The 25,345-nt window shown below is 36.2% G+C and overlaps 10 protein-coding genes across 10 annotated transcripts; 8 read left to right on the top strand and 2 right to left on the bottom strand. All coding sequences in view use genetic code 12, as the record gives it.

Moving 5' to 3' along the window:
• Window positions 1–79: 79 nt before the first annotated feature.
• On the top strand, window positions 80–1,657 carry I9W82_004993 (allantoate permease family MFS transporter; the record flags this gene model as incomplete). The annotated part of the gene is made up of 1 exon (XM_067694123.1): window positions 80–1,657. The coding sequence occupies one exon, from the start codon at window positions 80–82 to the stop codon at window positions 1,655–1,657; it is 1,578 nt and encodes a 525-aa protein (XP_067546476.1).
• Window positions 1,658–2,445: 788 nt separating this feature from the next.
• I9W82_004992 (allantoate permease family MFS transporter) lies at window positions 2,446–4,023 on the top strand (the record flags this gene model as incomplete). Its single annotated transcript, XM_067694122.1, has 1 exon — window positions 2,446–4,023. One exon carries the CDS (start codon window positions 2,446–2,448, stop codon window positions 4,021–4,023), a length of 1,578 nt encoding a protein of 525 aa, XP_067546475.1.
• A 1,036-nt stretch (window positions 4,024–5,059) lies between these two features.
• On the top strand, window positions 5,060–6,637 carry I9W82_004991 (allantoate permease family MFS transporter; the record flags this gene model as incomplete). Its single annotated transcript, XM_067694121.1, has 1 exon — window positions 5,060–6,637. The coding sequence occupies one exon, from the start codon at window positions 5,060–5,062 to the stop codon at window positions 6,635–6,637; it is 1,578 nt and encodes a 525-aa protein (XP_067546474.1).
• A 608-nt stretch (window positions 6,638–7,245) lies between these two features.
• I9W82_004990 (allantoate permease family MFS transporter) lies at window positions 7,246–8,817 on the top strand (the record flags this gene model as incomplete). Its single annotated transcript, XM_067694120.1, has 1 exon — window positions 7,246–8,817. One exon carries the CDS (start codon window positions 7,246–7,248, stop codon window positions 8,815–8,817), a length of 1,572 nt encoding a protein of 523 aa, XP_067546473.1.
• Window positions 8,818–8,883: 66 nt separating this feature from the next.
• On the top strand, window positions 8,884–9,642 carry I9W82_004989 (uncharacterized protein; the record flags this gene model as incomplete). The annotated part of the gene is made up of 1 exon (XM_067694118.1): window positions 8,884–9,642. One exon carries the CDS (start codon window positions 8,884–8,886, stop codon window positions 9,640–9,642), a length of 759 nt encoding a protein of 252 aa, XP_067546472.1.
• Window positions 9,643–9,662: 20 nt separating this feature from the next.
• On the bottom strand, window positions 9,663–10,766 carry I9W82_004988 (uncharacterized protein; the record flags this gene model as incomplete). Its single annotated transcript, XM_067694117.1, has 1 exon — window positions 9,663–10,766. The coding sequence occupies one exon, from the start codon at window positions 10,764–10,766 to the stop codon at window positions 9,663–9,665; it is 1,104 nt and encodes a 367-aa protein (XP_067546471.1).
• A 621-nt stretch (window positions 10,767–11,387) lies between these two features.
• Window positions 11,388–11,999, bottom strand: RPS8A (40S ribosomal protein eS8; the record flags this gene model as incomplete). The annotated part of the gene is made up of 1 exon (XM_067694116.1): window positions 11,388–11,999. One exon carries the CDS (start codon window positions 11,997–11,999, stop codon window positions 11,388–11,390), a length of 612 nt encoding a protein of 203 aa, XP_067546470.1.
• A 613-nt stretch (window positions 12,000–12,612) lies between these two features.
• On the top strand, window positions 12,613–12,831 carry KTI11 (Kti11p; the record flags this gene model as incomplete). Its single annotated transcript, XM_067694115.1, has 1 exon — window positions 12,613–12,831. The coding sequence occupies one exon, from the start codon at window positions 12,613–12,615 to the stop codon at window positions 12,829–12,831; it is 219 nt and encodes a 72-aa protein (XP_067546469.1).
• A 6,539-nt stretch (window positions 12,832–19,370) lies between these two features.
• On the top strand, window positions 19,371–21,638 carry I9W82_004985 (uncharacterized protein; the record flags this gene model as incomplete). The annotated part of the gene is made up of 1 exon (XM_067694114.1): window positions 19,371–21,638. One exon carries the CDS (start codon window positions 19,371–19,373, stop codon window positions 21,636–21,638), a length of 2,268 nt encoding a protein of 755 aa, XP_067546468.1.
• Window positions 21,639–22,255: 617 nt separating this feature from the next.
• VPS35 (retromer subunit) lies at window positions 22,256–25,171 on the top strand (the record flags this gene model as incomplete). Its single annotated transcript, XM_067694113.1, has 1 exon — window positions 22,256–25,171. One exon carries the CDS (start codon window positions 22,256–22,258, stop codon window positions 25,169–25,171), a length of 2,916 nt encoding a protein of 971 aa, XP_067546467.1.
• Between the last annotated feature and the right edge of the window lie 174 nt (window positions 25,172–25,345).

The following is a 25,345-nucleotide window of genomic DNA, read 5'->3' as shown; positions in this document are numbered from 1 at the left end:
CTTCTTGAAACACTTAAATTGATCGAAATCGCCTGGAGAAGCTTTCAGAGCAAATACACTACATCGACGAATCGAAATAATGACAGAGAAGAAGGATCAGGGACTGGCTTCCCAAGTTGTGCCTATAGTCTCCTTTACAAAAGACGACTTAGAAGACAAAAGTGGTCATGTGTTAACCACGTTTGTATCTCCACATGGGAAAGAGGTGCCGGTGACGAATAACGTGGACCAAGCTATGAAGTTTGCTTTAGAGCACAAGGGCGAGGTGGTGGAGCTAGATGAAAAAACGGATAAAAGAGTGTTGCGGAAAATAGACCTCTTCTTACTACCAGTCATGTGCTTGTTATATTGCTTTCAGTTTATGGATAAACTTACGACGAGTTACAGTTCGATCTTGGGGTTACGTACAGAGTTGCACATGGTGGGGGATATGTACAGTTGGACTACTACATGTTTCTACTTGGGCTACTTGGTGTTTGAGTTTCCCGCATCGTTACTTCTTCAACGGTTCCCAGTTGCTAAAACTGTTGGGTGCTTTATCGTGTTATGGGGCATGATATTGGCGTTGTGTTCAGTTCCACAATACGCTGGATTCATTGCTTTGAGAACTATTTTAGGAATGCTTGAGCTGTCGGTTACCCCTGCTTTCGCAATCATCACTTCGCAATGGTATAAGAAAGAAGAGCAATTTTTGAGAACTTCATGGTGGTTTGCATCGAATGGTATTGGAACCATTATTGGACTGGCCATTGCATATGGATTATATGAGAACCAGTCGAATTACAGTTTACCCGCGTGGAAATTAGTGTTTGTTGTAACTGGGGTGTTGACAATTTTCTTAGGATTTGTGATTATGTTGCATATCCCGGACACGCCAACCAAAGCATGGTTCCTTAATGAAGAAGAAAAGGTTTTGGTTGTTGAGAGGATCAGGTCCAATCAACAAGGATTTGGAAACCCCAGATTCAAGAAACATCAATTTTACGAGGCATTGAAAGATTACCGTACATGGTTGTTTTTCTTATTCTCCATTTCCAACAATATACCAAATGGTGGAATAACTAGTTTCGGAACCATTTTACTAAATGAACAATTTGGCTATACAACTAGTCAGTCATTATTGATGCAGATGCCTTCTGGAGCAGTTGAGATTGTTGGATGCGTATTATTCGCATGGGTAACAAAATTTGTAAGATCCAGGATGTTGATGGCATGCGTCATCTCAGCCGTAGTGGTGATGTCACAGTGCTTGTTGGCTTTTGCACCTACAGATAACGGGAAGCTAGCTGGTTATTACTTGTACACACTTGCCCCTGTCGGATTTATTTGCATCTTGTCGCAGGTCTCATCATCAGTGGCAGGCCACACCAAAAAGATCACCGTGAACGCCATTTTTTTAATAGGTTATTGTGTGGGAAACTTAATAGGACCGCAGACTTTCATTGCAAATCAAGCACCAGATTACGCAGGTGCCAAAATAGCTATTGTCGTTTGTGGAAGTGTCGCACTTGGATGTTTGATGCTTATTTACCTTCTGTACTACTTGGAGAACAAGAAACGTGATTCCTTACCACCCGTTGACATGAGCCATATCGAGAACTACGAGTTTGCAGATCTCACAGATAAAGAAAACCCAAACTTTAGATATGCACTTTAGTGTAATCACTATAGAGAAGTATAAGTTATGTTTGTTGGAAATTTCAACTCAGGTTGAGCGTACAATCTAGCGTATTATTTGTAAATCGACCGATTCCTCTCGTGATCATATCATCAAGATAACCACTCGTAACTTTTTCCTTCAAGTAATGTCTTAGTCTGAGAAGTAGAACCCATTCATCAGCAAGCCAAGGCTATAATGAAGTTGTATTTTGTGTTAAGGGATAAAAAATATTGCAATCACAACCTGAGGAAGGTATGCTGCACTTTTGTTCAAGAAAACAAAATAACAATACATTGACTACATTCTAAATTATAGCGCAATTTTTCAGTTCTCACCAATGCATTATGTGGACATTTGTGAGTAGGTTATCGCTGCCTATAACATCTTGAGAGTGGCTCTATATTGCTAGGTAACCATTGCAACTTATCCTCACAAGGAGGTCAAGAGTTTGAACAGTTAAAAAATCTCATTCATTGTTCAGCACGTCAACAGAGGGGACTCTTGATGACCTACGGCACGCAATTATATCGACCTGATAGCACCGAAACTTTATTAATGACGCCACATCTTGATTCATTATGCCATGTTTTCTGTTTTGTAACCGAACTGATTGTGGATCATACAACGAGCCACACTTTTCTATAATAGTGAAAATTAGGTTTGCAATTTCCCATTGACGTAATGGCTGAGTGAGTTATCAAATTCTTTCAAAAGACAGGGTGTATTTAACCGTCCCGTTTCGCTGTTGGAACGAAAAGCCCTAAGTTCGTCGAACTTATCAGAGAATGCCAGAGAAGAAGGATTGGGAAACAGCATCACAAATAGAGCCTATAGTTTCTTTCACAAGAGACGACTTAGAAGACAAAAGTGGTCATGTGTTAACCACGTTTGTATCTCCACATGGGAAAGAGGTGAGGGTGACGAACAATGTGGACCAAGCTATGAAGTTTGCTTTAGAGCACAAGGGGGAGGTGGTGGAGCTAGATGAAAAAACGGATAAAAGAGTGTTGCGGAAAATAGACCTATTTTTATTACCAGTCATGTGCTTATTATATTGTTTTCAGTTTATGGATAAACTCACCACTAGTTACAGTTCGATCTTGGGGTTACGTACAGAGTTGCACATGGTAGGAGATATGTACAGTTGGACTACTACATGCTTTTACTTGGGATACTTGGTGTTTGAATTTCCCGCATCATTGCTTCTCCAAAGGTTCCCAGTTGCCAAAACTGTGGGATGCTTCATTGTGTTGTGGGGTATGATCTTGGCGTTATGTTCCGTTCCGCAATATGCTGGATTTATTGTATTGAGAACCATTTTAGGAATGCTTGAACTGGCAGTTACTCCAGCATTTGGAATCATCACTTCGCAATGGTATAAGAAAGAAGAGCAATTTTTGAGAACTTCATGGTGGTTTGCATCGAATGGTATTGGAACCATTATTGGACTGGCCATTGCATATGGATTATATGAGAACCAGTCAACTTATAGTTTACCTGCATGGAAATTGGTGTTTGTTGTAACTGGGGTGTTGACAATTTTTTTAGGATTTGTGATTATGTTGCATATCCCGGACACGCCAACCAAAGCATGGTATCTTTCGGATAAGGAAAAGGTTTTGGTTGTTGAAAGGATCAGGTCCAACCAACAAGGATTTGGAAATCCTAGATTCAAGAAGAGTCAATTTTACGAAGCATTGACAGATCACCGTACATGGTTATTTTTTGTTTTTGCGTTAGCTTCAAACATCCCGAATGGTGGAATTACTAGTTTCGGAACCATTTTACTAAATGAACAATTTGGCTATACAACTAGTCAGTCGTTATTAATGCAAATGCCTTCTGGTGCAGTTGAGATTGTTGGATGCGTATTATTTGCTTGGATAACGAAATTTATCAGATCAAGAATGTTGATGGCATGTGTCATGTCAGCGGTATCTGTCATGGCTCAGTGTCTATTAGCTTTTGCACCTACCAATACTGGAAAGCTAGCTGGATACTACTTGAACTTTTTAGGTCCAGTTGGATTCATCTGCATCTTGTCACAGGTCTCATCATCAGTGGCTGGCCACACCAAAAAGATCACTGTCAACGCCTTCTTCTTGATTGGTTATTGTGTGGGAAATTTGATAGGACCACAAACATTCATCCAGAGGCAAGCGCCAGTTTATGCAGGTGCCAAAATAGCGATCGTAATCTGCTCCAGCATTTCACTTGGTTGTTTAATGGCTATTTACCTTCTGTACTACTTGGAGAACAAGAAACGTGATTCCTTACCACCCGTTGACATGAGCCATATCGAGAACTACGAGTTTGCAGATCTCACAGATAAAGAAAATCCAAACTTCAGATACGCACTTTAGTGTAACAAGTAGATAGAAGTTTTGAAATAAAGTATTATCTTTAGACATTTAGCCGCTTGTAATATCAGAAATAAAAGTTTTCGAAGTCTTGTTTTATGATTGCAATTCTATTGGCCACTTACGGTTATTATTGATAGAGCTATAATTTCTGACTCGGATTTACTAATTTTCTCAGTAATACCCCACCCTGTAATTCAATGTAACATATTATAAGACAATAATGAGACGAAAATTAATTGCAGGTTGTAGTTTCCCGTGAAAGAAAAAGCTTAGTGGACGTTGTAAAGGTATGAGCCACTAACGCATCAAAGGTTCCAGGTTTACGTCAGTGCAACCCTATCATGCGTTTAAATCACACCACTACCGGCAAATAGTACTTTTGTAGGTTTCACAGTTCCATTACTCCAACGGCTCGTATTATATGTTCCTGTGCATGATTATGCATCGAAATGTGGTACAAAAATGCCAGTTCAACGAGACTGCAAAATATTGGGAAGTGAACTTTTTATGAACAGTAACAGAAACACCATAAAACTCCTCTAGTACACGTCAATACATCTTACTATTTAACGAGCCAGCCAATAGGAGGGTGCAACTTCAATGACATAACCCTTGAATGGATAGTTAAAGGTTTGGTATGCCACGAAAATTATAAGCTATATTTTATTCGAGATACGACAAGGATGTTTGTTTATACTTCAAAAGAGACTTGGCAGTAACAAAAAGCAGACGCAGAAAAGTCTGAAGCTTGCATTTTGATAAGGCTCTTCTAGGTGGCTTTCGCTGCAGATGAGGAGACGACCGATCCTATTTGGGATGGTGTGATTCCTCGGCATTCGTTTCATAATAAAAGACTTTGGTCCCAAGAGATTTTACAAAATTAGCTTAGCGCACAGGGATTTGTGGTGTAAAGAGGAGCGATAGTTGTTTGTTCCACTATCACGTATTATCTATTGGGAGTTATGGGCAAAATTATTTAAGGTTGCCAATTTCCATACAAATGAATCCAAGTAAGGTTGTACTGACACTTCACACTATGGCTGAAAAAAAAGAATTATCAGCATCTCCACAGCTTGAGCCTGTGGTCTCATTCACCCAAGATGACTTGGAAGACAAGGATAAGCATGTTTTAACAACTATTGAGTCTCCCGGAGGAAAGAAAATAGAAATCACAAACAATGTCGATATGGCAATGAAGTTTGCAATCCAGCACAAAGGTGAATTTGCCGGGTTGGATGCCGCTACTGATAAGAGGATTTTGAGAAAGATTGATATGTACTTGCTTCCTGTTATGTGTTTGTTATACTGTTTTCAATTTATGGATAAATTGAGTACCAGTTACAGTGCTATTTTAGGATTGAGAGAAGAATTGGGCATGGTAGGAAACATGTATGGCTGGACATCGACCTGTTTCTATATTGGTTATTTGGCATTTGAGTTTCCTGCTTCGTTTATTCTTCAAAGATTCCCGGTAACTAAAGCTGTGAGTGCATTTATTATTTTTTGGGGTATGATCCTTGCTTTATGTTCGGTTCCACAATACCCTGGGTTTGTTGCTTTGAGAACTATTTTGGGGATGCTTGAGCTGTCAGTTACCCCTGCTTTTGCAATCATTACTTCCCAATGGTATAAAAAAGATGAACAGTTTTTAAGGACAGCTTGGTGGTTTGCATCAAATGGTATTGGCGGTGATCTTGGTGTTATGATTGCCTATGGTTTGTTCAAGAATCAAGACTCTTACACTTTACCAGCTTGGAAATTGGTGTTTGTGGTCACTGGTGTTTTGACTGTGTTTTTAGGTCTTGTTATTTTGTTTCATATTCCGGACACCCCAACTGGAGCATGGTTCCTTAATGAAGAAGAGAAGGTGTTGGTTGTTGAGAGAATTAGATCAAATCAACAAGGTTTTGGAAACCCAAGGTTCAAAAAGGAGCAATTTATCGAGGCTTTAACTGATCATCGCACATGGTTGTTTTTTATTTTTGCAATAGCACATAATATCCCTAATGGTGGTATTACAACGTTTGGAACTGTTTTGTTGAATGAACAATTTGGTTTTGACACAGCAACAGCTTTGTTGATGCAATTGCCATCAGGTGCAGTTGAAATAGTTGGGTGTGTGTTGTTTGCATGGCTACTGAAATTCATGAAATCACGTATGTTGATGGCAAATCTTGTTGCGGTGATTACAGTCATGGCAGAGTGCTTGCTTGCATTTGCTCCTTCAAACGAAGGTAAACTTGCAGGTCTTTATTTGTGGTATATTGGACCGCTTTCCTTTATTTGTATTATATCCCAGGTTTCTTCATCTGTTGCTGGTCATACCAAGAAGGTCACTGTCAATGCGATCTTTTTGATTGGTTACTGTGTTGGTAATTTAGTTGGTCCACAAACCTTTATTGCAAGTCAAGCACCAGACTATCCTGGAGCTAAAGTTGGTATGGTTATTTGTGGTGTTATCACCTTGATATGTTTGACATCAATTCATGTTTCGTACTACTTGGATAACAAGAAACGTGACTCTCAACCTCCAGTTGACATGAGTCACATTGAGAACTACGAATTTGCTGATTTGACAGACAAACAGAATCCAAACTTTAGGTATGCTCTTTGATTGTGTTTACTTGTTTTAGGAATTTTACTATTTATGAATAGATTAATGTATTTACTGAGTGTAGCAATTCCGAACCAAATAAATTCTCTCATCAATGATGCGATACAACTGACGTAGACCGTCACGAATCAACTGATGCCATATCATTTCTCTTTCATAAAATCTATTTTTGTGGGGGGATGAATTGATTTTTCAAGTGGCCAAGAAAAGAGAAATCTGAAACTCAATTCAGAAAAGCTTGTTTCAGGTTTCATACGCGTCATTCAACCTATCGTATATAATAAGCAAAAGCAGGTGATAATTGAATTACGGTAGCTTGACTCTGGAAATGGCTGCTATCTATGCTGGAATCAAACCGCATCGAGGGAGGTTTGCGTTGAAAGTTTAAAATTTAAAGTATGGAGCCGAGTCAAGTTAAGCCCAATTACGAAAGGTATAAACTCGAGGAGTGTTATTTTAAATCATGACTAGCTTACCTACCTCTATGACTGATTGCGGATGGTCTTTTCCGAAACTATAATCTTTTAATAGAAATGTGACGATATTTAAAGTGTTGAATACAACCAAGGCAGTGAAAATAAAAGTCTACTTGTAGACAGAGAACCAAAATGGGAGACAAAACCGATATACAACCTACAATTGAGCCAGTGATATCATTTACCAAGGAAGACTTGGAGGATAAAAGCAAGCATGTTTTGACTACGATTGTTTCACCCGGTGGAAAGGAGATCAAGATCACCAATAATGTTGATTTAGCTATGGAGTTTGCTATTCAGCACAAGGGTGAATTTAAGGAATTGGATCCAGCTACAGATAAGAGAATTCTTCGCAAAATTGATATGTACTTGCTTCCAATTTTGTGCTTGTTGTATTGCTTCCAATTCATGGACAAGTTGACCACAAGTTACAGTGCAATCTTGGGGTTAAGAGAGGAGTTGGGAATGGTGGGAGATATGTACAGCTGGACAGGTACATCTTTCTATATCGGATACTTGGCATTTGAATTTCCTGCTTCGTTATTACTTCAAAGGTTTCCAGTGACCAAGACGGTAGGTGTTTTCATAATCACATGGGGAACAATCCTTGCCCTTTGTTGTGTTCCACAATACCCTGGATTCATTGCTTTGAGAACTATTTTGGGAATGCTTGAGCTGTCGGTTACCCCTGCTTTCGCAATCATCACTTCTCAGTGGTACAAAAAGGATGAGCAATTTTTGAGAACAGCTTGTTGGTTTGCATCAAACGGGTTTGGTACTATCATTGGCCTGTCCATAGCTTATGGGTTGTATAACAATCAAGACAGCTACAGTTTGCCCGCTTGGAAGTTGGTGTTTGTTGTGACGGGAATCTTGACTATATTCTTGGGAGCTCTCATTATTCTTCACGTGCCAGATACACCAACCAAAGCCTGGTTTCTCACGGAGGAGGAAAAGTTATTGGCAGTTGAAAGAATCAGGTCTAACCAGCAAGGATTTGGAAATCCAAGGTTCAAAAAGGAGCAATTTATCGAGGCTTTAACTGACCATCGTACCTGGTTATTCTTTTTCTTTTCGGTATTTCAAATGATTCCAAATGGTGGGATTACTAGTTTTGGAACTATATTGTTGAACGAGCAGTTTGGATTTGATACAGGTACATCCCTTTTAATGTACTTTCCATCTGGTGTTGTTGAGGTTATTGGATGTATTGGATTCGCATGGTCATCAAGGTTTGTCAAGTCACGTATGATAGTTGCCATTTTCTGTGGATGCATTACTGTTATGGCAGGATCATTGTTGGCATTTGCACCCACGAATGAAGGAAAACTTGCAGGACTCTACTTGTATGATCTTAGTATTGTTTGTTTCATTTGCATCTTGTCTCAAGTGGCTTCTTCAGTTGCTGGTCATACAAAAAAAGTTACCGTGAATGCTATTTTCTTGATCGGATACTGTGTGGGTAACTTGATTGGTCCACAGACTTTTGTTGATAGTCAAGCGCCTGTTTATGCTGGTGCTAAGATTGCAATTGTTGTATGCGGTACCAGCGCTCTCGCTTGTTTGATTGGAATCTACATTTCTTACTCTAGAGAGAACAAGAGACGTGACGCATTGCCACCAGTTGATATGAGCCACATTGAGAATTACGAATTTGCTGATTTGACAGATAAGGAGAATCCTAAATTTAGATATGCACTTTAAATAGTTTGGTATGAATAAAACGCGACATGTTCACAAATCTTTTTCTTTAAACTCTAATCTACACAAATGCTAGGTCCGAACATGAAGGATACTGTTTCCGCTCTTCTTGATGTATTAGAGTCACAGCTGTTATCAGACATCTCCAAGGGATTGAGTCGACTAGAGAGACTTTTGTTAGGATTGGTCGAAGATTTGAGACAGTTTGAACATAATGGTACTATATGCTCCGATCTTGACGCGTTTGTAAAGCTACAAGACAACTTTGGGTTTAATATCACCTCATGCATTGTGAAACTATACAAAAGAGACTTACCAAAGAAGGACTTTTTGTTGTTGAATAGAAACTTGCAAGGGTTGTTGTTATTGCACCCACCATCAAAATCTGTTTTCAATCGTCATGCAAATATGAGCCTGTTTTTGAGTTTATTGAATAGAAAAGATGACAAGTTTCTTACTATTACAACCATCACGACATTGATACACATTCTACTAAAAAATTACGGAAATTATCGTGCATTCGAGAGCGGGAATGGCTGCCCTATAATAATTCAACATTTAAGTTTAACTTCGGTATTTGACATAGATAAAGAAACACAGCAGCAGCAGCAGCAGCAGAATCGAACGAGTCCAACCCATTCTAAAGAACTAGACTCCCTTGAGCAGCCATTGAACTTTAAAATTATCGAATTTTTGATGCTTTACATGAGCGAAGAGGTAGATAATCCTAATCCACATACAGTCGAAATGAAGGCCGATTTGTTTAGAGATGCGTTTCCATTAATTGATCTATTGATTGAAAGTTTGAGTGAATTGGATAAATTGTAAGTCACATATAATACTTGGTTTTACTTGTACACCCACCGATTGCTGCTATACTTATCTGAAGCACTATCTTTGACATTTCCAAGCAAATAGTCATTCACATGGTTGTATTTAGGCACTGAATCATTAGCTAGGCGACCATTGGTGTCGTATTTCCTTTGCTTAAGGATGAGGTCTGCTTCATTTTCCTCATCGTTGCTAACGTCATCCACTTTTAATCCAATTAGTTGTCTTTGCTTATTGCTTAATGGCAAGTCCCAGCATTCGTCCTGTCCCTTTAGCAACTTGGCTATAGATGCAAGAATATTGACGAGTGGCCAACACGTTATAATTTGTTCCGCAATGACAAAATAAATGCTACCGACAAATGTTTCAAAATCGAAGCGGCTATTGTACATCATTTGCTTATATAGTGGCTGTGCCTTCAAGTTTATTTCGTACAATATAATGACTTTCTTTATTAGCGACTTGAATAGTAATATAATGATGAAATATAGAACATTTCGTAATAGTGATTTCGTGTAGTATTCAAGATCAACTTGTCGGGATAAAGCTTGCCTTACAATTGGATTTTCCCAGTCGCCAGTTGGTGAAGTACTGGTATAGTCATCCAAATCTTCTTGATCTTCAACAACGTTGGAATTGGGTTTGCTCTCTAGACGTCTAGAGTTGAATCTATTGCGATGGAGTTGAGACAATGTATTCTTTGTTGAATTACCAATGCTCACATTTGGAGGAAGGTAATCTTTAATCTCATTATAGAAATCCTTGGCGCCGGAACTAGGTAGCTTGTAATACAATGGACGATCATGACTTTTAATTTCAGCAAGTTTGCGTTGTTCGGCCTCTCGTTCTGCTTTTAATGCAAGCTTAGTTTGCAAAATTTTCAAGTGAATATCACTCAATGAGGTTCTATCTGTACCAGTATGGGCATCTGCTATTTCTGTTAATTCATTTGATTGAGTAGTTTTGAATTGCATTCGTGATGATGTATTGTTTGAAAGTCTGGATAATGTGCGATCAAAGCTGGGGATATTTCCATCAATCAGTGGCTGTAAGCGCGTATAAGAATCAAAATTTATCAATGCGTCATTGTACAAGTTTTCAGTGCTGTCTGGGGCCGACATCTGTGGGGGATCGATTGTGGTTTGTAATGACCTTGACAAAACTTCCAGCCACTTTTCCGAGACTTTTGTTTTGATTTGATCACGTGAAGCTCTTTTCAAAATCATCTCGAAGAGTGAAAAAAAGAAAACTGGAAAATTGAAAAAAATAAAATTCATTCAGCTGTCCACCCTCTTCTTCTTCTACAGAATTGTCAAATTGTATGTATTAAACTATACTTGATTTACATGATGAATAAAATGTTTACACAGACCTGTACCGAGTGAATTGGTTACGACCTTTTCTACTCTGAAGGATAACGACATGCCTCTTCTGAATTCAGTAAAATTTTGTCAGAGTTTGAAATACTAATTAGAGTAATAGTTTTTTAGCAGGTCTAAATAGAATTGAATAAACGCTTGATTGAGTGGAAAAAATGCCATGTAAATTTAACGTAGACTTTCTGATGCAGCTTACAGAAGATCCATTGTGAGATCCATTGACCCTTGTGAGACTTTGTCTACAATCTCCTTCCCTCTCTACTCTTCACAATATCACGTTAGTTTCGATATATATTAACAGTTTGAACCTAAAAAGAATGCTACATTTATTGAAAGTACCCAAAAATGAAATAACTAAATCATTTATTTCTTAGCAGTCAATCTTCTCAAGTAGAAAGCTAATTCTTCACCTTCCAAGATGTAACCATCACATCTTCCTGATTGACCTGGTCTTGATGAGATAACAGCATACAATCTACCAGCACCGAATTGTGAGTCAACAGCGGATTCGATAGTAGCGTTACCTGATCTGCTAGCCAATTTTCTTTCCAATTTTCTGGACTTCTTGACATCAGCTACATCAGAAGCAACTGGTTGGTTCTTCTTCTTACCCAAAGTTCCACCATAGTGGTTTTCATACCATTGTCTGAATGGGGTAGCATCAATTTGGACAACAGCAGACTTGGTCAAAGTGTTGGTTCTAACCAATTCGTTATTGGATGGATGGTAGACAACACCAGCAATTCTGGTCTTTCTGGAAATACCTTCAGAAGCCCATGAAAAGTTACCGGTTTCAACTCTCAAAGCTCTGAATTTTTGGTTACCACCTCTGGTTCTAACGGTGTGGATTCTCTTTGGTCCAATCTTGGTGTTGGCAGATTGTCTTCCTAATTCGAACTTTCTCTTCTTTCTGAATTGAGCTCTCTTGGCACCAGTGGCGCTTCTTTTGTGACGTGAATCTCTAGAAATACCCATGTTTACTAAATAAATGTTAGTATATATTGTATGGAAGGAGGTGAAGCTTTAGGTGTAGATAGGTGTAACTAGCTTACTGAAGCTCTTAGTGGACTTTGGTTGATTGTAGTTTCAATTATTGACAAATGTAGTTGGATCCTTTTCTCAAGACTTGTGTATTCCACATTAGTGACATCCACGATGGCTCTCTTCTCCATTCTGCTTCTATCTAATTATCCCCTTTTGCTTCGTATGATGTTGTTAACATACATTTCTATATCACTGATGTATCTAGTAAAAGAAGAATTCAAACGACTGTTAGATTTGATAGAGCGAAAAATTTTTAATGAGTTTTGAAAAATTGTTAGGACAGAGAGAGAGTAGTGTGCGTAGTGCATAGAGCGCACCGAACAAAATCAATTGGTAGCGACTATATACGGGTTTTCTAGTAGGTAGTGCGTCAGTCAAAAAAATGTGTCACTCTATTGAGTTAGGGCAAAGCCCTAATCAGATGACCATTTTTAATTTCTTTTGAAAGTAAACGCGCGCCAAAATCTCATCTCGTGTGATTTCGCAAGACACAAGAAGGAACTGCCAACACAGAGCCCAGTTGTTCATACACACACAATCAAGTATGGAAACCATTTATGATGAAATAGAAATAGAAGATTTTACATTTGATCCAGTTACTCAGTTGTTTCAATACCCGTGTCCTTGTGGAGATCGATTTGCCGTCAGTATTGATGATTTACAAGATGGAGAAGATATTGCAGTTTGTCCCAGTTGTTCATTGATGGTTAGGGTTATCTTTGAGCCTGAAGATTTGAAAGAGTATTTCGATGAACTAAGTTGAGGAAGGAAGAAGGGGGATGTGAGCGGACAGTATTCAGATGGTATGCTGACTTAACTGATATGGGTTCACAATCACTTTCGTATCTTCGTGGTGTCCAAAGATAAACATGTTGTGTGTTATAAGACTCGTCTTTAAGATCACCAAGCACTAAGAACGGGGACGTGCAAAATATTGTTTCTTGCATTTAGGAGTGCCGATCACTTGTAAAAAAGACGCACAAGCGCATCAATTTCAATCATTCGTGGAGAAGTCACACACAAGCATATCTACTCAGGTCTTCTGTTGTGGGTATAAAATTGCATTAACGAGTTGGATCATAATTGGACACGAAGGATTTTGATACAAGATCTAGAAGGTGATTCGGTGAACTTTGATAGTCCCACATCTCGGAGTTTTCCCAAGCTCATTTTTGTAACCAAAAGATGTATACTGCTTTCTGTATGATTGTGATTTGTGGGGAAACGCAGAACTATGTAGCTCAAAGCCGCTCACAGTATCGGTATGCGGAATATGTTGAAGCAAGTGCACAGGCGGGAGGACTACACCAATCCTCAACTAGGATATAAGACGTTATCACCGATGTTTTTTGAATGAAGAGAACCGGTTAGTTTATAAAAGTATAATTAGGTTCAATAGAAAACTTTAAAACGTAATAGAGCTTGTAGAAGACTTGGTAACTTATTACCCCCTATTACCTGTATTTCAAGAACCGCTTAAGACGCACAAAAGTTTAATTTTGAAATTTTTTTTTTGGGCAACAGAGCCATGTGAAATTTTAGACTATTTTCAAAAGAATGAAAATTGCAAGAAATGGAAAAAGAAATGATCTTTCTGCAGCGGTTATGAGAATCTATAACTCTTTTGGCTAAAAAACGTTTCTTAAAAGTAAATAAGGTTATCGAGAGAAAAACTGAATAAGATGCATGTGATTGTGGAACAACGCGTCACTTTGAATCCTTTACGGGGGAGATGATCTCCACTTTTCAATAAATGAATTCTAATATCATCAGCTTTTGTTTCCATCATTTGAAGGTTTAAGACAATTTTTCATTTCCACAAATGAATATCTATTAATCGGCACCAAACTCCACGGCAATACGTCATTGACTAATGATTAGAACCGATCAAATTTAATACCCGTGTACCTGTAAAATAAGATACAAGACTAATATAGGGTTGTTGCTATTGTGTCTGTTTCTGTTTCTGAGCCTTATAACTGATATATGTCAATTTCATTGTAAAAAAAAAATGAGATTTTATTGAAATGCGGGGTATGTCTAAAAAAGTGTATTGTTTTTTAGATTTAGATTTAGATTTAGTTGATCTTTTTTTTTTTTTTTTTTTTTTTTTCCCATTATGTGTAATTCTGTTTTATTGTTCTATTATCAATCTATCTCTCGTTTCAATTGAGAATTATTGCTTCTTTAATATCTTCCCAATATGGAAATCCAACCCAGATAGAATAAAAGTTAATTAAATAGAATGAGGCAGCAAAGAAAAACGGGGTTTGCTCTTTTCTTTCACAGCACAAAGAATTTAAGGTTTTGTTCCTCAGGCACGTGCGTTTATCCTCTTTCTGAAAAAACAATCACTTTGCAATTTAGTTACTGAGTCAGTTTCAATTCACTCGGTCTCTTTTCTTTCCCCTCACAGTATATAAAATATAATGCTTTCAGTGATATAAGATAACAATAGGTGGGGTAAAAATGAGGAGAAAGTAAAACAATTAAACCTAATTTGAAAATAAAATAAAAAAAAAAAAAAAAAAGAAGAAGAAGAAACCGATGACTAAAAATAAAAATAAAAATTAAAAATAAACAATATAAAAATCTATTGTTCACAAAACTCACCAAAATTTGCGGAAATAAATGTAAAGAGAACACTTATAAAGGAAGTATAAACAATTCTCGCAATTGATGCTGTATCCTCCGCAATTGTGGAAGAGCGGACATTACACTACATTACACTTTTTCTGATACGGATAAATGCTTCTTTGCAAAGAAAAAAAAAATAAGCTTATACTCTACTTAAGTAAACCACTATGCAGATTTTCTTGTTCTTTGCGAAGTCAAGGGAGTGAGGGGCTTTAGTGGTGAACTGAATGCTGTACAATCTAATTTTTTTTTTTTTTTTTATCTTTTTGGTCATCGATTTTTCTTGAGGTGTACCGTTTATGAGAAAGAAACGTGTGGTTATTGAACAATAGAATTACAGCCAACACTTTGTTATCCTATTATTATTGATTGTCATTAAGTGTTATGGAGCGGAGGTGTCTGTTGCCCCTTTTAGGTTATTAAGGATATGAGTGTATTTCCGTCCAAAAGAATAAATGATTCCTGTAGGGAAACGGAGTTATCATTCACCACTACGCCTGATGATTAAATCGCATGATGCATAATTAAAGGCGATAGGCATAAAGACGCATAAAGTGCATTTAAAGCAAGCAACGAAATCATGCCCCTATTGTTACTCTATTTTTATTTTGGTTCTGTTGAGTAAGCTAAGTTGCTGTATGGTTATGAGAATTATTTAGGTTTTCGTTATGGCCGTTTTATGCTAAATCAAAAATGTAATAAAGCCGATGAATCAGAAAAGAAAAATAAAAATTTAAAATATGCAACAAAAAAGAATTAAAATAAAAAAAAAAAAAAAAAACACAATTAAAGCGCCAACAAAGCTCGTAACCAGTATTTTCTACATAACCCTTATTACATAAGATTGTTGACAATTATGCTGCTGCAATGAATAGACGTCATTGACGTTGCATATGCATGTGCATTGTTTCTGCAACCGAGTGTGGTATGTAAAGATCTCGTGCTTCGTGGCCGATTTTGTATTTTATTTGCTTGAGATCATTTACGAATTTTGCTAATTTCGTCTTTTGTTTAAACTAGTAGGAATTTCTCGTTCTCTTTTGCTTGTGCAATGCTTGAACATAACAAAAATGATCATACCTCTGACCTTTATATGTAGGTTGCTCGCGAGCTGTGTTGTGTTCTAGAGTCTTCCAAACAGAGACAGGTGGGGCAATACTGTACTGGCTACCTAAACGAGAAAAGGCAAATCTATGTCGGACAAAAGTGAAAAAGAAACAATACAGCCTTACATTCATTATTTGTACTGTTATATAACCGAAAACTGTTCAAGTGCCATAAAAAAAAAAAAAAAAAAAAAAAAAGATTGAGTGAAAACAATAAGCGACAAGCATTTTTCGGTGAAAGGGAAAAGTAACAACAAATCAATAATAAGAAACTGAAGATCAACTAAAAAGGACTTGAAACAATAAAAAGCGAAAAAACAAAAAAAACAAGAGGGCACAAAGGAGGAACATCAGGTCATTTTAAAGAGCGAATGTTCTACTGTATCTAATTTTTATTTTTATTTTCATTTTATTTTTTCTTCACATTCATTTACGAACTTTTTCTATTTGAATTTTTTTTTTTTTTTTTTTTTTTCACATTTCCTCTTTTCATACAAGAAAACCATCTTTGTCGTTTGCGTCAAAATTGCGAACAACCAAGGAAGGCCCTTTGAAGGTGTTTGTGACTACTGGGGGAAACTAAAGAGGAAACGATTGGCCCTATACATTTATTATTGGTCTTGTTGTTCCAACGGAATATTTCTAAAAAAAAAAATTCCGTTTTTGTAAGTCTATTTTTCTATTATTATGAACAGATGCCGTATGACAATGCGAGGGGAAAATCAAAATAAACAAAAATGGAAGTAGAAAAAATAAAAATAAAATAGAACAACAGTAATAACGATATGCAATGCTATGCAATGCAATACACCGCATTATATCATAGCTCAGTGCAGCATGCGTGATGTATTTTTCTTTTGCTTAGAGAAACGCATCTAAAAGGCAAAAGAAAAAAATTGTGAATGTAAATGGAAATGCAACTATAATGCAACTACTGTGGTAACGATGTTTCATCACTGAACGAACGTTAAGGCTGAGGCGAAATAAAACGGTCTGTTTATGCAACTTTAAAAGAAATTGTGCTTCTCTTTTTCTTTTTTTTTGCTTAACTCTTTTTGTCGTAAACTGTAAAGGGTTGGGCGGAGGACAGTGGGTGGCGCCTAATGGCAAAAAAAGAAGAAAAAGAGAGGAACAAAGTTACAATAAAAAAAATAGAATATAAAACGTACAGTAACAAACAAACAAAAAATAAATAAAATATGCTTTATTTCTTAAATGTGTATCCCCTTCGGTTTCAAACGGCATATTCTCTTGAAACGCAATGACGGGTTCATCGATCGGCGCAAGTGGGGGATGCATAAGAAAAGAGAGAGCAAATGAACCAGTTACAGGAAATTTTTTTAGTTGGAGTAGCTCCTAGAGCATTAGTGACCTGAAGGTAGGAGGAGCTATATATACGTTGAGGCGAGTAGGCTGGTGAGTAGGTTGTATAATAACAATAAAACAACGGGTATCGTGGGGGTCAGTTTCCCGCTATGTGGTGCAAAAAACTCGAATAAAATTTTGTTGTTTGTGTATTTTTATTACATAAGCGCAAACGTTTGAATGAAAACAGAGAATTCAGTAAAGAGGATGAGAGAGTGAGGTCTATTGTTATTGTTATTGTCATTCTATTAGTTTGTGTTAAAAAAAAAAAAAGAAAACGGGATGATCATTGCCGAGGCCGAAATAAAAAAAATAAAAAAATAAAAAAATAAAAAATAAAAAATAAAAGGATCTCTCTCTCTCGTTCTTAACCGAAAAAAGAAAAAAACAGTTTTTTACTTTCGTTTTTTTATTTTTTTTTTTTTTGTTTCGATTCTACCCAACAATAAACAACAACAAAATGTGAACTTTATGAAAGAAGGATGTGTTATTTCTTGTCTTCACAAATTTTATATACAATAGCAAAAAAGAGTTTTGAGTATGTATTATTTTCTTTCTTAACAACATACGAGTTTTTTTTCTATTGTTTATTTTACTTTAAAGGAAAAGTGAACAAGAACAAGATCGATATAATAGTTATGTAAGATCCTTTTTTTTTTTTCTTTTCTTATGTAAAGTGCGCAAAGTATACGTGGTCGGGATTGTATATTGATATATATATTTAAGGTTTGATTCATATGTTATTTCCTCAACGTTTAAAAAAGTTTTAGTGTGTAAGATTGTTTAAATCAATCCGAGGAATTTTCCTTAACTACAACTGTTGGTGCATGTATATGCATGGTGTCAAAAGTAAGAAAAAAAAAAAAAACCTAAGCAGTATAATAATAGAATATATCAAAACAGATTAAACCTATTGTATCTGATATAACAATGAAGCAGATCCTACCAAAAACAGCAAAAAAGAGCATAGTTACACCTGTAGGGGATATATATGTTGTATTTACGAAAAAAAAAAATATAAAATAAAATAATAAATTATTGTATCATGGCTTTATGATTTTTAAACTTTTTGGTATTATTGATTTTAGCTTTTTTTACTCCTCCTTCGATACAAATATAGAATTGGCCTTTCCCCTCACCCCACGCTCTTGAACATTCTACCGCTAGAGGAAAAAAGAATACTATGTAGTTTTCTCCCCCACTCTACCGTTTTTTACTTTTCAGAAAACGCAAAAGTTATGCTTTTTGGAAAAGATTTTTTTTTTTTTTCTTTTTTTTTTTTTTTGCCTTTTTGCTTAGTTGTGTAATCGTTGCTTTTGAGATATCTCGTTTAAGGATTAAGTGGGGGGTGTGCGTGGGCTAGTTTTGTAGCTTAGATTGTAATACCCGCCCTTCGTTTTGTTTCATTACGAAAATATATATATATACTTTGAGTTTTAAATGGCTATGTAAACAATGGGTTGAATGAGTAAAGAAATAATAAAAACGTATGAGGAAATTAATCATTATTATGAAAGAAGGTGTGGAATATTCGTAAAGAAATGTTTCAAATATTCAAAAAAATATATATATAGACGAGGAGATATATAATAATAAGAGTTTTAGTAATGTACTGATGTTACTATTAAACTGTTGTAGGTTTGGTTGGTTGGTTGGTTGATTATATAACTATAACGTTTTTTTATATGTACGTCATAGTTTTAACTGTTACTGTTTTATAAAGATTTTAAATTTAACAGCTTATGCATTTTGTAACCTTAACCAGAAATAAAATAAAAAATAAAAAATAAAAAATAAAAATATTAAAAATAATATTAAAAATAAAATAAAAAATAAAAAATTAAAACAATATACACGGAGTTAAATAGAACACACAATAACATACATACATTACTTAAATAACAGTATTATAATAATAATAATAATAATAATAATAATAATAATATGTTAATATATAAATATTAAACATAAAACCCTCATTATTTTTATATATATATATATATAAACAAAAACAGAAGAACAAAAACCCATTCAACCAACTCAAACTGAAAATCAAATATACTACAAGAGAGCAGGTCTCTAATAAACACTACTATAACACTACTAATACTATACTACATTACAACTGGCTCATTTTTTTCTTTAATACTACATATTGCAAAATTAATATTACATACATTATTCAATACATCAAATGTTATACCAAAGACCGCCAGAATATCACTACTTGCCACCACCTAACCAATATCCAGAACAACAACAACAGCAACAACAGCAACAACAGCAACAACAGCAACAACAACAGCAACAACAACAACAGCACACACTGCCACAACCACCTCAACAACAACAGCTTCCTCAACCACAAAACAATTATGGACAGAATACTCCAACTACAGCAAACGCAAAGTATTTACCTACAATAGCTCATCAGACAGTCTCTAACTATCAAATGGAACAGACCCAAATGCCACCACAACAACATATACCATATACATATCAACAACAACCACAACCACCACAGCAGCCTCAGCAACAGCAACAGAACCCTTTTTATGGACCTCCTCATGGATCCACCTACCAATACTCACCTTACGCAGCAACCCCAAATATACATTATTCAGTTAGTATAAACACTGCTCCCAACAACAACAATAACTCCAGTAACCCCAATAACACATCCCATAGACGAGGTCCATGGTCTCCTATGGAAGATAAAAAGTTACTCGAACTTATATCTTTATATGGAGGTACCAATTGGGTAAGAATATCAAATACTTTAGAAACAAGAACTCCCAAACAATGTCGAGAACGATATCATCAGAATTTAAAGCCTAGTTTAAATAGAGCACCTATATCAGTAGAAGAAGGAGAATTGATTGAAAAGTTGGTGGCTCAATATGGTAAGAAATGGGCAGAAATATCTCGTCATTTGAATGGAAGATCAGATAATGCTATAAAGAATTGGTGGAATGGTGGAGCTAATAGAAGAAGAAGAGCTAGTTTGGCAACATCAACAGCTACAACTACAGCAAACACAAACAATACTGGATTGAATAAGAGCTCTGATCAAATTTCACAACAGCAACAACAACAACAGTATTCGCACAACACAGGCGAAGTGAAACCCAAAGCTGCATCTACTTTACCACAACCACCTCAACCTCAACCTCAACCTCATTACAACTCTTCCTCAATGGGAGTATCATCAACCGTATCCAATTTAAACAACTCTTACCCCTCATTGAACAACCAACCAAATAAAACACCCGACTACAACACAGCCAATACTATACATCTACCACAAATTTCATTCAATACATCAATGTTTGATGGAAGTGATGGTAATAAAGGAGATATCAAAACATTACCAAGTATAAACAGTTTTGCTAATGGGAAATCACCACTTTTACCAGCTTTAATGAAATCAAATGAAAGATCAGCCAGCTTTGACATTGGTTCAACTTCAGCTGGTGCGGCATCTGCAAGTGGGATCAAGCCACCATTTCAACCTGCAAGTAATACCACCACTACAACGCTTCCTCCTATTTCCCAAAGCAACAAGAGACGTTTAATTGATGATCCAACTAGTATCGCCAGTCGTCGTCACTCCAGTGCTCATGCCATGTTGGTACAAGCCCATGTCAATGGATCACATTCAAATTTGCCTCACAGTCTACATCATTCGCCTGTGCACACACAAGGTCACGGCGGTGCTCCGGGCCAAAGTAAAAGTGGAAATGTACTGCCAGCATGTCGTGGATCGCCATTAATGTCAGCTACACTCAACTCAAGGTGCAATTCAATGACCCATTTCGATTTGCTGAATAGCAACCATAATAATACTGATGGCCAGAGTTCAGCATTGAGAGGTATTACATCATCACCCAATTCAACTACCAACAGTTCAAGACGTTCAAGTTCCATAGTTTCCGAAATGGCACATTCATCATTTGGTAACAAGACCAGTATGGATTATTCCTTTAGTAACAATAGCAACAACAATGGTTCACATAGAAGGAACTTGTCACAAAATTCATCATTCAATTCACCATTGCTTACTCCATCAACAAGATTTTCCGTTTCTTCAACCACATCTTCAATATTGAACCATCCATTGGGAGGAGGAGCCACTACTACTTCTCCCATTCATAAACATAATGATTTCTACACCAACAAGAATAAAAGTGGCAGTGCATTGGTTACTAGTTACCCAGTTTCTCGAGTGCATGAAGTTGGTACTCCAGCTGGAAAATCTAGACGTTCAAGTGATAATGATGATGATGTGCAAACGAGTGATGCTGAGGTACAAAAAAGTGGTCAGAGTGGTGATGATGATAATGACGCTACACCAAAGCTTTCTAACCATGTGAGCTCCAATGGTGGTAGACAAGGGAGCAAGTCTCCTACGTCTTCGTCCATTGAAAATAGGAAAATGTCAGTAGCTGCGCTACTCGATTAAATCAATTGATGATGATAAAAACATTTCTTTCTTTGTTTCACCAGGAGCTGGATCCCCATGGAAATAGCTACATTCCAAAGAGGGAACCATGAAGAGGTATTGATTACTTTCTTCTAAACAACACATTCTTTTAGACTCTGTTTTTATATATATATAAATTTTTTAATCAATAGTTTTAATAGAAATTCATATTTACTTTAACAATTGGCTATTCTTTGTATACGAAAGTGGGGGTATCTTTGTTCAGGTCACGCTACCAAGTGGGTTTTCCTCAATTCAATTAAAGAGACCTCAGATAAAGTTATATAGCATTAGACCCAAGTGAGGGAGATATGTTACTCTTTTTGAATTGCAATGGGCGGTAGAGACTAGTTTTAGGGTGTGTGTGTCTTTTGCTTTACTTAAGCACACAAAAATCTCACTCACACACAATGTGAGAGCCAGACAAACAAAAAAAATAATCAACGTCAATAATAACCTGTTGCAAAGATCACACAACAATAAATCCAACTATTGCTAGTATATCCCCCCCCAAAAAGATGGTCATAATTAGCAAACCGGAACAAGAAGCAATCCTCAACAAATGCACCCACAACATCAAACATCAACTGAAGTTGATGAAGTCTAATCTTGATGAATACAAGTTATTACCGGCACTAAAGAATTGTTCCAATTTCTTGAATGAGTTACGCGTTAGTCAATTGACTCCGAAACAGTATTATGAAATATATGTTATGGTATTTGACTCGTTGGAGGTGCTTAGTGGGTATTTGGTTAGTGGTGATTCACAACGAAACAACAACAACAAGAAGAAGAAAAGAATAAGCAGCGGCAACGGTGAATCCACTAACGACAATGGCAGTGGGAAAGATGATAATGACGAGACAGTATCATCTGCCAGAACCAATGCATTTCTTGCTGATTTATATGAAATTGTCCAATATGCGGGCAACATTGTTCCTCGATTATACATGATGATTGTAGTCGGCACAGCCTACATGACCTTACCAGGAGCACCAACTAAAGATTTAATGAAGGATATGATTGAAATGTGTCATGGAGTACAGCATCCAATTAGAGGGTTATTTTTACGATATTACTTGTCTCAACGTACCAAAAACTCACTTCCTTTTGACACCAGGAGTGATTTTAATGAAACTGTTGAGTTTCTAATTACAAATTTTATTGAAATGAATAAATTATGGGTGCGGTTGCAGCATCAGGGACATTCTTCTGAGAGGGAGATTCGGTATAATGAGCGTAAGGAGTTGAAGATTCTTGTTGGGTCGAATTTGGTGCGGTTGAGTCAGATTATTGATGATTATGACTCTAAGGCGAATGCTAAAGCAAAAGGAAAAGAAAAAATAGGTCCTGATGGTGATAGCAACGAGAAGGAGTTTTCCGCAATTGAGTTTTATCAAGATAAGGTATTTTCTACAATTACTGAACAAATTATCCAATGCCGTGATCATTTGGCTCAAACTTATTTAATTGATGTTTTGATTCAAATTTTCCCCAATGAGTTTCATTTTGCCACGTTGGAGAAGTTGTTGAATCAAGTTTTTGTCAATTTACATCCATTGTTGAATAAAAGTGAATTGGTGAATACATTGATTGACAAGTTTATTACATATGATAGGTTTACTAGTGATTCAGCAAGCGAAGAAGATGAACGTGGTAATGGCAGTGAGGCAAAGAAGCTGCATATTGATGTGAATTCATTGTTTGGTACCTTTTGGCAATTTTATCTCAACTTGAATGAATCCGAGCCTGATTTATCATTACAAGAACATGCGAAATTACTTGAATCATTTATTAAATTGTCGTTAACTTTTGACCCATCAAGTTTTAAAAATTTGGATGTGATTTATGAATATGTTGCTGAGAATTTAATAGGTGAAAATGGAGATGAAAACAGGGATGAGGATGAGCAAGAGCAAGGAAAAGTGTTGGTGCAATTACTTGGAGAATCAATTAATCATTTCACTTCAATAAAGACGATTTTGACATTAAATAATTATTTCAATTTTTTCAACAAGTTGGATGCCAATTTGCAGAAACAGATTGCTTTGGTTATTATTGATCGGATTTTGAACATCCTGGAACAACAAAAGAATGGGGAGGCAGGAGATGAAGGTGGTGAGTTTTATTCTTCGGTGGATGAGATTGATGGTATTTTCAAATACATGTTAGTCCTAATTAAACAAACACCATCAACTAATCTTGATACAGCGCAAGATTTAGGAATTACCAAGACTATCAGAATCAAAAACGGATCGCAAGTGGTTACATTAGAATTCCTTGAAATTCAGGAGAAGTTGAATAAATTGATACATTTGATTGATAACTTGCAAGATCCCAAACTGGTTATTGGAAATTTATTTTATTTGAGAAAAAAGTATTTAAGCAAGAATTTCCAAAGTTTGATTTTTACTTATCCTACATTGATTGATAGAATATTGTTTAAGTTGAAACTTGTTGGATATGTCAATTTACAAAAAAAGAGACAACAACAAAAGGGAAAGAAAAAGGACACAACTGTTTCTGATGACGAGGAGGAGGTTAATCGTTTCCTTGTTTCTAATTTCAAGAATTTGTCAGTTGTCATTGAAGAAATGTATCAAATACATGGTGAATATTCGCCTGAATTAATTCTTCGGAAATATCTCGATATAGCCATGGTTTCCGATCAATTAAAATTGAATTCAATAACATTGGAAATTTTCAATCAATGTTTTATAATTTATGAAGAACATTTGATTGTCTTGTCACAACCATACAAGTTTATTGATCTGAGGATGGGTAAAGGAGCTGGTTTAAGTGGTGGTGGAGGATTTTCAGTTGCTTTACAATCTATTTTATCCATTGCTAATACTTTACTTCGAATCAGGAATTTGTCTAGAGGTGATTATGAAGAATTGATTATTAAGTTGACATTATATGGAAGTAAATTGTTGAAGAAACAGGATGGATGTCGTGCAATTTATTCATGTGCTCATTTGTTTTGGTGGAATGAGAATTTGTTGCCAGCGGATGAGGAATCGCCAACTGTGAAAGAAGAGGAAGAGAGGGAAGAGAAGGAAGAGAAGGAGGATAAAGAAAAAGAGGGTAAAAAAGAAGATGAAGAAACAGGCGATGACAGTAATAAGGAGTTTACTCCTCAATTGTATCGTGAGTCAAAAAGAGTATTGGAATGTATTCAAAAATCACTTCGACTTGCAGATTCCATAATTGATCCATATATTAGTCTTCAATTATTTATTGAGATTTTAAATCAAGCAATGAATTTCCATACTTATGGTAATGAATTGATTGATAATAAGTTTATTAGTGGATTGATTAATCTTGTTAGGACTAATATGGATAATTTACGTGAAAATGCTAGTGCAGGAGGAGATAGGATCACGAAGGAGAGTAATGGTAATGGCGATGGTAATGGTGATGGTGAAGATGAGGATGTTGAAACTAGGATGTTTAGACACAGTCAGTTGTTTTTCAATCAAACTTTACAACAAATCAATCTATATGGATAGAAGAGAAGAGAAGATTGCAGAGTTGAGAACGTGGTGGCTTCTTCTGAACTAAAGCTGATGAAATTGTATTGTTCCTTTTTTATAAGAAGCCTTGTTGATTAGTGACATATATATATATATAGATTTCTGCATAAAGTTATCCAATCGAAATAAAATGCCTTTTTTTTAATGAAG

This window comes from Candida metapsilosis, assembly GCF_017655625.1.
Source record: "Candida metapsilosis strain BP57 chromosome Unknown scaffold7, whole genome shotgun sequence".
Taxonomy (NCBI): domain Eukaryota; kingdom Fungi; phylum Ascomycota; class Pichiomycetes; order Serinales; family Debaryomycetaceae; genus Lodderomyces; species Lodderomyces metapsilosis.
This window is presented reverse-complemented; position numbering and strand designations above follow the sequence as displayed.